This window comes from Ostrea edulis, chromosome 2, assembly GCF_947568905.1.
Source record: "Ostrea edulis chromosome 2, xbOstEdul1.1, whole genome shotgun sequence".
Classification (NCBI taxonomy): domain Eukaryota; kingdom Metazoa; phylum Mollusca; class Bivalvia; order Ostreida; family Ostreidae; genus Ostrea; species Ostrea edulis.
The window spans coordinates 7589338-7605534 of NC_079165.1; the positions used below are offsets into that span (position 1 = coordinate 7589338).

The window sequence follows — 16197 nt, forward strand, 5'->3', positions numbered from 1 at the left end:
AACATTGATATAAGTTCTACTGATTTAATTAGGTAATAACATTGATATAAGTTGTACTGATTTAATTAGGTTTTAACATTGATATAAGTTGTACTGATTTAAACAGAGTTGTTTTAGTTTGCTCTGCAGGTAATTCATGTGTTACCTCCTCCACCCTGGAAACATCTCCACTCTTCGTGTCCTTCGATTCCTTTGATTTCTTTATCATCTCCCTCATACTCAAGAAAGCATCAGCAATCGCAACTTCCATATTTTGCATAACTAGGAAAATCAATCAATCAATTAGATTGTTTCTCTAAAGCACACACAATTACAAATCAAATATTAGTGTAAAACAAATATGGCTATAAGAATAATAATAACTGTTTCAATTCTGTCTCTTTTTTCACTAATTTCATCTTATTTAGGGAATGTCGTGGCATTTGATTTCAAAAGAAATATATTTAATTTTTGAAAATGCATAAGGGTATGGATTGCAACACTTCACATACTGTGCGATAATTCTCGAAAGGGAAATAAATTGACCGCATCTCGAAACTTGCATATTGCTACAATACATTTGGCTTGAGACATCTCACATATCTAATACTGAATACAAACATTGGAGTGATACTAATGGATAAATATGTTACAAGTATTGTGCATAGAGATATATGTATCCAAGGAATTTAAAATAGTCTTGCAAGATTTAAATGATGCATCAATGTATTAAATAGAGACTTACACTCCACCACACTTCCAACGAGTAAATCAAACATTTCTTTTGGATCTGGAGTCATCTGCAGTTAAAAAAGACAGCATATCAACTCATTGTAAATATAGAGCACCGCCACGGAACGTGTACGCGTGTCAGATGTTTATTCATTGTAAACAGATAAAAGTGCATGACACAAAATCATGTCACCACTCTCACCGTGTCAGGTATGTTAGGGCCCAGGGCTTTCAGTGCCTCGGCCGCGTCCTTGAGGTTTTCCCCCTCTACAATGGTGCAGACATGGTCTTTGAAGCGCATGACAGCCCTGAGTACATTGAGGACGTCCTCCTGTAGGGCCGTGACCTGCTGTCTGCTTCTGTCTTCCAGTCCTTTCACCAGCTCTACATTCCTGTACATTCATCACACAATACACTGATAAAAATTTGCTTGATAGATTAGGATTAAACAACAGGAAACAGCTAAACCTACCTTCTCCAAAACTCTTCAATGACTCCAAAGGTGAAAATAATGGCAGCCAAAGGCCACATTTAAAAAGATTTTTGTTTATCCTGTCCCTATATCAAAAGTCTGGGTGGTAGGTTAGCATAATGAAGATGAAACAGTTGACATTCATTTATTTTTCCAAATCCGTTCTGCTACGAGTCTATTTGAAATGCAAGGAACACCATCTCAGAGGTATAGATGTGGCAACAAAATTCCTGGATGATATTGGTAAAATTTCTGAGACTAATGATAAAAAGCTGTTAAAAACTTTGAAGTTGGGGATCAATTAAATTCTTTATCCAGATCTTTTCCGCTGGTGATCATTTCATCAGTCTGTATGTATTTATATAATAAAATGATATATTGAAATCAGTGGTGGTAAGAATCACTAGTAAAATAGAGTACATTTGTTATCTACAATTAAGGTTACAAGTGACATTTTTTACCCTAAATCTATTTTTTCATCTCCTCAATATTAAGAGTTTTTGTATGATTTCTGATACAAGTTTAAATTTTACATTGTACTGTAGTAACGTTACTACCGGTACATTTGGTATATCAGCCTGGTTAGATCACCTAACTAGTAATGTAAGGGCCTCAGGTTCAATCTCTGATTTAACTTAAATGTCCATATATGCAATCTTTTGTAATACTCTAAAGTTATACTTGCTACAACCAGGAACTATCAAAATATGCTAACTCTGAAACAGATCTGGTAATATAGGCCTAGTACCCCAAGGTTTTTTTTGGGTAGAAACAAGATAGAGTGCAAGTAAATTGTACGTGAAATGTCACAAAAAATTATACATCATTGAGAAACAGTGCGTATGTCCTTATGCTTTTTATGTAGATCTAATCATGTACCTAAGTCTCTCTGTGTTCAGATGACCTTCCACTCTCTCTCGTTCTACAGCGTGCTCCCTTGGAGTTTTGTAAGAAGTGCTGTCTTCATCCTTAGACTTTAGCCTCTGCATAACGAAAAAAATGTGTATAATAAAACTTAAAAATCAAATCAATAACATTACATCAATCGATGAACGAGAGGTTTTCTAATCTGTATCTCATTGGGAAAAACTATTCTACTTATGATTTACAATGTATATCAGATATGCCTATATTTTGGCAGTAATCAGAAATTGCCTGCATTAATTGATCATTAATTCACTTTAACTACCAAAACTTTAACCCTGCCAGATGACTCATGTAAAATTAACAAGTTTGATGTAAAATTCAAATCTTCAGAGACTGTGAAATCAAAATTTCTGTTGCCATATCCCAGAAGATGCTACAAATCAAATTTGATTAAAATTGGCTGTGTAGTATCAGAGGAAAGGGAAATAACGAAATATTAGCACACAATAGATGAAACAGGACAACTTGTGGGTCCTGAATAAGTTAAGTGAAGCACGACTACAGAAGAGTAACCTGAATCTCTTGTCCCAGGCCTTGGCGTGATTGATCATTTCTTTTGGTTTCCCCCTTGTCTAAACTCATCTGTCTAACTTTCTCTGTAATAATACAATCAATATATTCAATTAAGAAATAAAATTCCTTTTTGTAAGTACATGAGGGCATGAAATGAACTGCGACACTTCATGCTGGCATATGTTCATGAAAAGTATGCTGCCGTGAAGCGTTGCAGTTTATTCCCTCATATAATAATGTATTTTCGAAATGAAGTTTATTTCGTATGTACATGTATTCACATTTTACTTTCCTTTTTGTCAGAATCCCAAGGCAATGAAACCGTATATACTCGCCTATAAGTCGGTTAGCCTATAAGTCAGTTGCATAGTTTTCGGTTACTTTGGAGGGAATTGGCAATGACCCATTTATAAAGTCGATATCTTACTTTTTTCAAGAATCGGTTGACAATTTCAAATCGATGCTCTAATGTTTTTACCTGTGTTTCAAATAATATTTTGAGAAATGCGCCGACATTTGATATTTTTTGTACACAAATCAATTTCATATCAAGACTCATTTGTGTGATTGTGGGATATGACGTCGATATTTCACTTTTCATTCTCAACAAATTAAAGAATTACTATTTTTGTTTATTTTGCCTATGTTTTTGTTGTTAAAAAAATACTAGGCTATACATTACGCCGTCTAGAAAAATACTAATCTTCTTAGGACACTCCTACATGTATAAGTCGGACATAGAGTTTTGGACCAAAATTTAACTCCAAAAAATCCGACTTATAGGCGAGAATATACGGTAAAAGTATTATTTTTATCAAGATTCATATGCATATTGTTCACAACTGCTGAATATTCATGAATGGCCATCATTACAATTTGGTAAAATATAATCAAAGGCAAACACATTGGAGATGTAAATATCATGAAAACTGCACATTAATCAAATACCAGCATCATTGGTAATAGTGTTACTATGAAGAACATTTGATATAAGGGGCCTGTGGGCTTTTTTGGTTACCCGAATTTACATGACAAAACCCTTACATTAGATGAATTGCATGTTGATGGTGAATGAGTGGATCTTTCAAACTCCAAGAAACAACTGGCTTCAGTTTTTGAAATGCAAATTTTGATAGGTTTGAAATCGAAATTGACATTCAATTCTTCTTTATAATGTTTTTGCATTAAAAACTTATGTCCTGGAAAATGATTTGTAACTTTTGTTTTATCAGTGACCTTGATATTGGCTGTGAGTTTAAGGTCACAATAGACAGTCTCGTCATGAGCAACCTATGTGTTAAATATGAACTTCAAAAGTATCTCCATTATAAAGTCATGACTATAAAACAAATATTTGTAACACATCTACTAGTAACCTTGATTTGTCTATTTGATGTTAACTCACGGTCATAATATACTGTCTCATAATATCAGCCTTTGTGCTTATCAAGAAGTTATAATATTCCTCCATTATGAAATTATCTCTCAGAAATGTTTATAACTTTATAGTTTTTACCCATGATCTGACCTTGGCCTTATGAGCGTGGTATAGACTGCTTGTTTTGGTTATAAATAATCTGTCCAGTATGACCTTCTAATGTCCTTTGATTGTTAAAAAGGTTTATTACTAACAAAACAAATTAATGTAGATAATCTGAATAATGAGACTTAATTATGCTACTTTAAGTGAAACACAAGTATAATTATGAACCAAACACTAGTTCAAGGTCACAATAGACTAAAACAATATATGTTTTGTCACCATATAGTTACATATACCTTTTTCTTTGCTTAGTAAACCTTCAAGGCTTCGGATTTCGCTCTTCATCTTACGAAGTGTGGCCTGTAAAATATAACCAGCTCTGTATGCTATACATTGAACATGTAGGACATTCGAGTTTTTCTGCCTTTTACAGTAGGAAAACGGCACATGTTAAATGAAACAAAAGGCCCATACCCCACAACACTCACCTGAGTCAATTTGGCCCTGTTATTCTTCAGAAGTTTTTAAAAAAGATTTTTTAACTTCTTCATTCCCACAAAATATTTTGACATCAAATTTTGACCCCATCCTACCCCTGCTAGGTCATAATTGAATTTGAGTCCACACAATGTAGGGTGCTTCTCTATCAATAATATTAACTTAATAGATTTTCTAGAGATTTTTTTCCACTATATTCATACATCTGATCCCTAATTGTAGCCACACCCTATATCCAGGGCCCATGCCTTGAAAAGAATCACACTTTTATCAACACAAATTGAAAATGTTTGCATATTCATATAATATAGTGTGGCCTGCTACTCTTTAAAAATTCCCTACATATTCTCAGGCAAGACTTTGAATCCCTATTTCAGCCCCAACCTTGCCCTAGGGGAATTGGGAATGGGGCCTTATTTCAGCCCCTTACAAAACCTTTAAAAAACCTCAATTTATATGTGTGTGTATGAAGGTAAGACACAAATTGATGTTTATACATATATTCTCAAATTTAGCCTGACTTATGTACATTATAGTAAGCTTTCTCTTCTTAATCTACAGGTATTTACAAGAGACACCTTTTCTTTGAGCTCTTTCTCTGCTTTATCTACCTGTACTTACAAGAGACACCTTTTCTTTGAGGTCTTTCTCTGCTTTACCTACCTGTACTTACAATAGATACCTTTTCTTTGAGCTCTTTCTCTGCTTTACCTACCTGTACTTACAAGAGACACCTTTTCTTTGAGCTCTTTCTCTGCTTTATCTACCTGTACTTACAAGAGACACCTTTTCTTTGAGCCCTTTCTCTGCTTTATCTACCTGTACTTACAATAGACACCTTTTCTTTCAGCTCTTTCTCTGCTTTATCTACCTGTATTTACAATAGACAACTTTTCTTTGAGTTCTTTCTCTGCTTTACCTACCTGTACTTACAATAAACACCTTTTCTTTCAGCTCTTTCTCTGCTTTACCTGCACTTACAACAGAGATACCTTTACTTTGAGTTCTTTCTCTGCTTTATCTACCTGTACTTACAATAGACACCTTTTCTTCGAGCTCTTTCTCTGCTTTATCTACCTGTACTTACAATAGACACCTTTTCTTCGAGCTCTTTCCCTGCTTTATCTACCTGTACTTACAATAGACACCTTTTCTTCGAGCTCTTTCCCTGCTTTATCTACCTGTACTTACAATAGACACCTTTTCTTCGAGTTCCTTCTCTGTTTGATCTAGTTTCACATGAGCTGATGATTCAGTTACAGTTTCTTCCATTCCTGTGAAAAATAGGCAAAATTTTACAGATCATTCTTTTCCTTCTCACCTCACACAAGAGTTCAACAAAGGGAAATAACTATTGGGTAACACTGAAATTGTGTATTGTTTGTCGTACTGGATTGGTTAAACCTAATTCACAATTAATGTACAACCTCCCACAGATCCTGGTACCACACCGAGTTACCTTGTCGTGCTGAATGAGGCGGTGACGAGGAACGGGGAGAGGAGGGTGAGGACCCTGGCGGGGAAGCCTGGAGCAGGTGAGGAGGGTGGGAGGCAGATTTGCCCCTCTCTATTGTCTCAGATTGTGTAGCCATAACTTTCTGTAACTCTTTAATTTGAACTCCTTGTTTCTGACACTTCTGTGATAGGTTGGTATTATTCTCCATTGTCATAGTCTGCAAAATCCAAGATGGATGAATGTAACAGTTTGAAATGTTCATTGAGTGTGATACATATTAAATTAATGCAAGTGCCTTAAAACTGAAAAAGTATTTGCTAATATCAAATTATTGTGCACTGAGACAGCAAATTCAATCTATTACTAAAATCCATCTGTATGCAAGAAATATCCGCTGCACTAACACCGCTAGTTCTTGGTGGAAATTAAAGGGACTGGTTCACGTTTTTTGAAAGAAACGTTTTTCATTTTTTATATCAAAAATTAAAAATATAACTCATTTAATGTTGACAACCAAAATTTGGACCGTCTGAATGCAAGGATAAGAGCAATATTTTAGCTTTGATTCTGTGTTATGTAAACAAAGAATTGGGTTTTTTAAGTAAACAAACAAACCAGTGAAACGTTAATTTTGTAATTCATAGCATTTTCATTTTGTAAAATCACAAATTTTAACTTTTAAATGACACATTTTACCAAAAGTATACTTCAGATGTGATCTATATATAATAAACTTGGAGCAATATCCATTTATTTTGAAAACCCCATAAACAATAACACACCTCAATCTTTGTTTTCAAAACAATTAATAAAAACTATATAATGAGCTTCTGTCACGACGAATAACTTTAATTTTTTTGGTAAAACCTTCTAAGCGTATTAGACTGTAGATTTTGATTATTTAAAGTGAAAAACAAAATTTGGAGGAAAATCGTGAATAAGTCCATCTAAGCTACCAGAAACCAATCATTTTTGACTGCACATAAAGTTCACAGAAATGTAGCCTCTCTCTAACAAGAGTATTACTTATTGCCAGCATCTTCTTAACATCAATTTGTGAACAGAGGTTGGTGTGCAGCACTGGGTATATGTATAAAGCACCTGCAAAGTTTCTTTAATGTGCTGTGGAATCAGCATTGTTTGTGGGGGATTGATGTCCGTGGATTTCGTGGGTCACTAGCTCTTACCCACGAATTTATGTGTCCTAGAACATGTTTTTAAATCAAGTAGAGTTATCTCTCCTAATGACATCGTATCGCTTACCCACGAAATTACGTCCCCACGAACCAGCAAAATTTTGCTTACCCACGAACATTGGCCCCCACGAATTACAGTGATTCCACAGTAATACTTAACAAGGGTGACATCAAACCTCACCAGCAATTGTTTCTTGTCCTCCAGTTCTGCATTTAATTTTCTGAAATTCTTCCTCACATTCTCAAATTCTTTTGCCTTTTCTTCCACCTCTGCTCTAGCTTTTTGCAATTTCTGTTAATTAACAAATAAATTCATCAAACTGAAGTAAGCTTTATTTCAAATTGTTGATAATCATCTGCAGAGTGAGCCTAATACCACACATAATCATTTAACTGTTTACTGCAACAAAGTTTTATTTCTGGAAAAACCTTAATATGATCCTGTAAAATTGACAACAAAGTATTGAATAAAAATAAAATAATTTTTTTATCCCATTTCACTGTTCAACGTAAACTTAATATCCATGGGGCATCTTATTATTTCGATAGAATAAAGCAACAATGTTTTGGCAGTTTTTGTCATGGCTTTACTTTGAGATAAACTGAGAAAATAATAATAATACAATGCATACAAGTATCAATGACTGTTCAGTGGTACAATGCAATGAATATATACAATGATCAATGACTGTTCAATGGTTCAATACTGTATAGGAATAAAATTGAGCCTAATACCACACATAATCATTTAACTGTTTACTGCAACAAAGTTTTATTTCTGGAAAAACCTTTATATGATCCTGTAAAATTGACAACAAAGTATTGAATAAAAATAAAATAATTTTTTTATCCCATTTCACTGTTCAACGTAAACTTAATATCCATGGGGCATCTTATTATTATTGAAGTTATTTATAAGCTATATAGCAAATTTGTCATGAATTATTACATGTATTTGCTATAAACATAATTATAGTGAATTATGCTTACAACAAATATTTTTCATAGGTTCCCAGAAATTTGGTACACTGCAACATGTTATATTGTTAGTATGTGTGTGACAGTATACATGAAATCATGTCCCAAGTTTTCATCAAATCAACACATTCTTTAAACAATTAAAAAACCTTGACATTAACAATGAACCCTGGGAAGAAAAATGTACCAATTTAGCATCTTCCTCTGCTTTTCCTTTCATTTTCAGTTCTGCATTACGCTTTTTCATACCATAGGAGAGCTCCCTAAACTGCATCTGGCCCCTTTTGAACACTGTTTAGAAAACACAACAAATTATCTATAAAACAACTTTCAGATACATTGATTCTTTAAACAAATATGCATGGAAGAATGAATTCAAATTGATTTAAAAGCAGTCCTTTTAAAGCTTTTTAACCAAACAGACTGACACAGACAGATAAGTTGATTCCTGTGTATCCTCTAAATACTACAATTGTTTAGGGCATAAATAATTTTTTTGCTGATACATGAGGACATGCACTGCGACCGCTATACACCAGCATACACATCATGAAGCACGTTAGCACTGTATGAAAAGTAGGCTGGCATGAAATGTTGCTGTTTATACCCTCATGTATTTTCAACAAGAGGTCCATGGGCCACATCGCTCACCTGAATCACCTTGAACCATATTTATAGATTTTCCTTGAGTATTTGTATGTAAAACTTTGATCCCCTATTGTGGCACCACCCTATCCTCAGGGCCGTGATGTTAACAAACTTGAATCTGCACTATCTTCTTCCATGTAAATTTAAACTTCTATGGCCAAATGGTTCTTAAGGAGAAAATTTTTAAAGGTTTTCCCTATATATTCGCATGTAAAACTTTGATCCCCTATTGTGCCCCAACCTACCCCCGGGGGTCATGGTTTTAACAAACTTGAATCTGCACTATGTCAAGAAGCTTTCAAGTAAATTTCAGCTCTTCTGGCCCAGTGGTTCTTGAGAAGAAGATTTTAAAATGACCCCAACCTATTTTTGTGATTATCTCCCCTTTGAAGGGGGCATGGCCTTCATTGGACAGCCAAACATGCCAACAATCTCCATCTAAAGGGCATAAAATTGCAGACTGTTATATTTTGATATAAGATAGAGATTTTACAGTTTATTCATTACGATAATGCTTAAGATACAAATGTATTTGCATTGTTAAGAATTTACAATTTCTTTATTATGGTAATGCATTATATATATCAAGCTGTATTTGCATTGATAGAGGAATGGGAACACTGACGATTTTGATGTGCTGCATTCTTCGTCCACTTCATGGCTTCCTCAAACGTACTCATGACCATTTTAACAGCAGAGTCCCACTTCTTCTGGTCAGCCAAGAGCTGTCTCTCTGTAGAAACAATTTAAAAGTTCTTCTGTCAAAACAGTTACAAAATTACTGCATCTTGATGTTATCAGCAAAAACACAAAGGGCATGGCTCACACTGGGATTAATCAAAATAGAAAGAAAATAATTCATGACTAAAGATCAATAACCATGATGGTGATATGGCAATTTCTGGCCCAAAGTTAGAACAGTCTTCAAATCATTGACATTAAAAATTCCATGTTGACATAGGGTGCACTTGATTGGCAGTTAATTAATGGAATCCCCAAACGAGAGGAATTCAGATTGCTGTTCTGGAATTGGCTGAAACTGTCAGAACAGTACTCATCAAATAGGTAGTGCAGACGGAAATCAAATAGGTGGTGCAAACGGAAATCAAATAGGTGATGCAGATGGAAATCAAATAGGTGCAGACGGAAATCAAATACATGCAGACCAAAATCAAATAGGTGGTGCAGACGGAAATCAAATAGGTGGTGCAGACGGAAATCAAATAGGTGGTGCAGACTGAAATCAGTCGGATGACCCCAACATTTTCTTACACACAAGTCAGCAGTAATGAATGATCAAAACAATAGATTCGTTACTTCCTCATTGGCTGTGGTGTATTAGATACCGTATTGCGGGTTTTTTCCACAGGTCTAAAAATAGGCGATTTGCTGGCTCAATGGTATACTAATGATTTTAGTGGAATAAATTTTGGTGCACAAGGAAGAGTTATCACTTGTTGCAAATACTGAAATTGCAGTTGGGTGCATATTTCACGTCAAGTGAAATGTAGGCGGAAAGCCATCTAACCGCTAAAATAAGCCAAATTTATCACCCTGCGGAAAAAACCTGCTATAGGGTATACAAAGTGTTACTCTCTCATTGGCTGTGGTGTATTAGATAAACAATATAATATATAGTTATTCTCTCATTGGCTGTGATGTATTAGATATACAATAGTTACTCTCTCATTGGCTGTGGTGTATTAGATAAACAATAGTTACTCTCTCATTGGCTGTGATGTATTAGATATACAATAGTTACTCTCTCATTGGCTGTGGTGTATTAGATAAACAATAGTTACTCTCTCATTGGCTGTGGTGTATTAGATATACAATAGTTACTCTCTCATTGGCTGTGGTGTATTAGATATACAATATAATATTTACTCTCTCATTGGCTGTGATGTATTAGATATACAATATAATATTTACTCTCTCATTGGCTGTGGTGTATTAGACAAGAGGCCCACAGGCCTTATCGGTCACCTGAGTACTAGTGAAAAAAGTTTCACAACTCCCAAGGGCTATGAAATCTAGAAAAGGTTTCCTGTTCTGAATATCTAAGCTAAATTCTAATGTTCAGCAACAGTATAAAACAAGATGTGTCCTTAAAAACTTCACTGCCCTCAAACGTGCATACACTTATGAAAGACTTTACATAATATAATAGGTGTATTAACATTAAAACATTAAAAGATATAACTAATTTGGACCCATCCTAGAATCAAAACCCTGGGTTGTGAAATTCACCTTTTTTGTACATCCTTTTCTGCTATATTCCTAAGTATGCATATAGATTTTATCAGTATCAGCAAACTTACACATAAACACTATATACTAAGTTTGGCCCCACCCTGGGGATCATGAAATTTACAATTTTTGTAGAAACCTTCCTGCTCTACATCATTATGATTTAATTTTTCTTAAACGTGCAGTCCAGAAGATTTTTAAAAAATGGTCAATTTTGGGTAGTTTTTGCCCCGCCCCATAGGCCCCAGGGGTGCAGGAGTCTTGAAATTTATAATTTATGTTTCTCAAGGATGCTTCATACCAAATTTGAAAAGAATTGGAAAAGTAGTTATCAAGAAGAAGTTAAAAATGTTCATTTGTTAACGCACAACGACGGACGACAACTAAATGCAATAGGTCACCTGAGTTTACTCTGGTGACCTAAAAACAGTGGATGGCTATCCAAATGGAAAGATGGAGTGAAGGCTTTCAAATACAGTTGAACTTCAATAACTTGAATACCATAGATATATTGAAGTGATTCAGAAGTCTCAGCCACTTATTCTTGAAGTATTTTACCCTCAAAATCTCAAATCCTCGGATATCTTGAAGGTTTTTTTCCCCCAGAGATAGGCCTTCCCTTATCAATACGACTACACTGTATTTACCATCAATAACAACTGTTACTATATTGTGTTTACCATTAATAACATTAATTTTCTTTTTTGCCCCCTCTGCCATATCTCTAGCATTCTCCTTCTTTTCCTGTATCATGGCATTTGTTGTGGTCAATAGACTGCTCCCAAATTCCATGACTTTTTCACTCAAGCTTTCATATCTGTTGAGAGCTAACCTGTAATTTGCAACAATTTTCATGAAAACTTTTATCAAGCAGGGTTGCTGTATTATATTTTCATTTGAAAATGCATCAGTTGTCAATTTTCAGATCAGTAAGAGAGGTACTTACATAACATGACGGTGAACTTCCCAGAAATGTCTGCTCACTTGATCAATGTGTGCCTCAGCTGGAAGATCACTGGTCTGATACAAGAAAAAAACAGCTCTTGAACATTATATAATGCCTTAAAAACAACTACCATGAATTAATCATTAAATGAGCTCAAGAACAAGGGGCGGTATATGCCCTGTTTGGAAGTGATTTTTTGTTGTATTTTTCAACACGAACTTCATCCTCACAATATATTGTCAAGGTTTAGTGATTATGTACAAGTTTGTGTGGAGGGTCCGTAATCACAAAACCTCGACATTGTGTGGAGGGTCCGTAACCACAAAACCTCGATATTGTGTGGATGTTTGTGTGGAGGGTCCGTAACCACAAAACCTCGACATTGTGTGGATGTTTGTGTGGAGGGTCCGTAATCACAAAACCTCGACATTGTGTGGATGTTTGTGTGGAGGGTCCATAATCACAAAACCTCGACATTGTGTGAATGTTTGTGTGGAGGGTCCGTAATCACAAAACCTCGACATTGTGAGGATGTTTGTGTGGAGGGTCCGTAACCACAAAACCTCGACATTGTGTGGATGTTTGTGTGGAGGGTCCGTAACCACAAAACCTCGACATTGTGTGGATGTTTGTGTGGAGGGTCCGTAATCACAAAACCTCGACATTGTGTGGATGTTTGTGTGGAGGGTCCATAATCACAAAACCTCGACATTGTGTGGAGGGTCCGTAACCACAAAACCTCGACATTGTGTGAATGTTTGTGTGGAGGGTCCGTAACCACAAAACCTCGATATTGTGTGGATGTTTGTGTGGAGGGTCCGTAACCACAAAACCTCGACAATGTGTGGATGTTTGTGTGGAGGGTCCGTAATCACAAAACCTCGACATTGTGTGGATGTTTGTGTGGAGGGTCCGTAACCACAAAACCTCGACATTGTGTGAATGTTTGTGTGGAGGGTCCGTAATCACAAAACCTCGACATTGTGAGGATGTTTGTGTGGAGGGTCCGTAACCACAAAACCTCGACATTGTGTGGATGTTTGTGTGGAGGGTCCGTAATCACAAAACCTCGACATTGTGAGGATGTTCGTGTGGAGGGTCCGTAATCACAAAACCTTGACATTGTGTGGAGGGTCCGTAATCACAAAACCTTGACATTGTGTGGAGGGTCCGTAATCACAAAACCTTGACATTGTGTGGAGGGTCCGTAATCACAAAACCTCGACATTGTGAGGATGTTCATGTGGGGGGTCCGTAATCACAAAACCTCAACATTGTGAAGATGCACCAACTTGAAAAGCTTTAGTTTGGGTATTGCAATAACAAACCTGACTTCTAACACATATGTATAATGACTAACAATAACTTAGGCCAATTAAAATCAATTGATAGATTATCATCCCCGCCTGCCCCTTAAAAAAAAGACCCGTCCCGATTTTTTTTTTTATTTTCGCAAAAATTACAATTTCAAACAAACTTGCTTCCCGGTGACATGAGTGAATGATTAAAGTCACAGAATGTTGGTTTTATATCTTCTACCAAGGATTCTTTGAATGTTAACTTAATTAACACTTTGTGTGATGCCTTTTGTCATTAATTTTTTTCTCGGGGGGGGGGGGGGGGGGGGGTAGGTAGTAGAAATTGAACAAGATGTGTTTGTGAAACACAAATGCCCCCAATAATGGCCAATTCCGAAGATGGCCAAGGTCACAAGGACAAATATCTTGGTACCAGTAGAAAGATCTTGTCACAAGAAATGCTCATGTACAAAATGAAAGCTCTAATATTTACCATTTAGAAGTTATGACCAACGCCAATTTTTTAAAAAGTAGGTCAAATGTCAAGGTCAAAAGGTTTAGTACCAACTGAAAGGTCTTGTCACAAGGAATACTCATGTGGAATATCAAAGCTCTAGCTCTTACTGTTCAAAAGTTATTAGCAAGGTTAAAATTTTCCAAAAGTAGATCAAACTCCTAGGTCACAGGGTAAAAAATGTTGGTACCCACAAAAAAGTTCTTGTCACAAGAAATACTCATGTGATATATCAAAGCTCTATCATTTACTGTTCAAAAGTTATTAGCAAGGTTAGAGTTTTCAAAAAGTAGGTCAAACTCCACGGTCAGGGTCACAGGGTCAAAAATGTTGGTACCCAGGGAAAGGTCTTGTCACAAGAAATACTCATGTGAAATATCAAAGCTCTATCACTTACTGTTCAAAAGTTATTAGCAAGGTTAAAGTTTCAGACAGAATTACAGAATGACAGACAGGGCAAAAATAATATGCCCCCCACCCCCCCCCATCTTCGATCTTGGGGGCATAAAAATAAAATCCTCCCACCCACCCCATATTTTATTGTGACCCCGGATGATAATCTACTAATTAAGTTCAATTGGCCTTATGTTATCACTATAATGTCACAAGTGTGCATTATAACCCTGTTCAGAAATCCTCAATTTTGTTGGTATCTATTAAGTTTGTCAATTGCTATTGTGAAGTATCTACATATAAAATATCAATAAATTTTCCAGCCATTTTCATTGTTCATTATTCTTTATGCATGCATGATTGGCCTTAAAGTCCTTTGTTTTCAGCTTAATAACATTCAGCATAATAATTTGAATATAGCATGTAGTTGGGGATAACGAAGAAAATTATCATCTTGAAAGAAGATGTGTTTACGAAACACTGACTCCCCACATGGAAAAAATTCCAGATCTATAGGAGATAGCCAGTGGTCAGTAATTATTGAATTCAATACCAGATCTATAGAGGATAGCCAGTGGTCAGTAATTATTGAATTCAATACCAGATCTATAGAGGATAGCCAGTGGTCACTAATTATTGAATTCAATACCAGATCTATAGGAGATAGCCAGTGGTCAGTAATTATTGAATTCAATACCAGATCTATAGAGGATAGCCAGTGGTCAGTAATTATTGAATTCAATACCAGATCTATAGAGGATAGCCAGTGGTCAGTAATTATTGAATTCAATACCAGATCTATAGAGGATAGCCAGTGGTCAGTAATTATTGAATTCAATACCAGATCTATAGAGGATAGCCAGTGGTCACTAATTATTGAATTCAATACCAGATCTATAGGAGATAGCCAGTGGTCAGTAATTATTGATATAATACCAGATCTATAGAGGATAACCAGTGGTCAGTAATTATTGAATTCAATACCAGATCTATAGAGGATAGCCAGTGGTCAGTAATTATTGATACAATACCAGATCTATAGAGGATAGCCAGTGGTCAACGTCTACTAGGAGGTCTTGTCGTTCCTGACAGCCTCCTATGTAAGTCTTCACCCCCTCCTCTAGCTCAGCTCCTTCTTTGTTCACCTGTAATGGAAACACACCTACAGAATACTGCAATAATGCCTCAGTTTTGTTGAGTTTTAATTTTTCTTAATAACACACCTACAGAATACTGCAATAATGTCTCAGTTTTGTTGAGTTTTAATTTTTCTTAATAACACACCTACAGAATACTGCAATAATGCCTCAGTTTTGTTGAGTTTTAATTTTTCTTAATAACACACCTACAGAATACTGCAATAATGCCTCAGTTTTGTTGAGTTTTAATTTTTCTTAATAACACACCTACAGAATACTGCAATAATGCCTCAGTTTTGTTGAGTTTTAATTTTTCTTAATAACACACCTACAGAATACTGCAATAATGCCTCAGTTTTGTTGAGTTTTAATTTTTCTTAATAACACACCTACAGAATACTGCAATAATGCCTCAGTTTTGTTGAGTTTTAATTTTTCTTAATATCTTGGTTGATCAAATTTGCGAGGAAAAAAAAACTTAAAGGGAATATAATAACCTAGCCATAAAATCTATTTTAGGATGGCAAGAACTATAAATTCAGAAAGAAACGGAAGCAATGTTACTCTTGTAACGGAGATCATATCAAACTTGTCATTTTGGTTGATGACACACAACATCTGTAGACGCTCTGTTTACATTGGGTACTCACCATTTCTCTTCTCTTCTTCAGAGTTTCCATGCTATCTATTGGTGGAAGTTTGTTGGCCTAAAAATAAAAACAGGAGGCCCATGGACCTTAATGGTTACCTGAGTATATTGCATCACATTTTCCAA

At 35.6% G+C, this 16197-nt stretch overlaps 1 protein-coding gene across 3 annotated transcripts in view; it reads right to left on the reverse strand.

Annotated features, from left to right (window-relative positions):
• LOC125678631 (uncharacterized) overlaps positions 1-16197 on the reverse strand; it is a 40674-nt gene that overhangs the window by 15073 nt on the left and 9404 nt on the right. For all 3 annotated transcript variants that reach the window (XM_056157508.1, XM_056157509.1, XM_056157510.1), the window contains 15 exons: positions 16073-16129; positions 15315-15428; positions 12079-12152; positions 11813-11964; positions 9508-9615; positions 8422-8525; positions 7438-7548; positions 6064-6277; positions 5796-5878; positions 4403-4466; positions 2624-2706; positions 2063-2166; positions 914-1103; positions 725-779; positions 146-261 (listed from right to left, as the gene is read on the reverse strand). In XM_056157508.1, the coding sequence (XP_056013483.1) occupies positions 146-261; positions 725-779; positions 914-1103; positions 2063-2166; positions 2624-2706; positions 4403-4466; positions 5796-5878; positions 6064-6277; positions 7438-7548; positions 8422-8525; positions 9508-9615; positions 11813-11964; positions 12079-12152; positions 15315-15428; positions 16073-16129 (1629 nt within the window). The remainder of the gene's footprint in view (positions 1-145; positions 262-724; positions 780-913; positions 1104-2062; positions 2167-2623; positions 2707-4402; positions 4467-5795; positions 5879-6063; positions 6278-7437; positions 7549-8421; positions 8526-9507; positions 9616-11812; positions 11965-12078; positions 12153-15314; positions 15429-16072; positions 16130-16197) is intronic.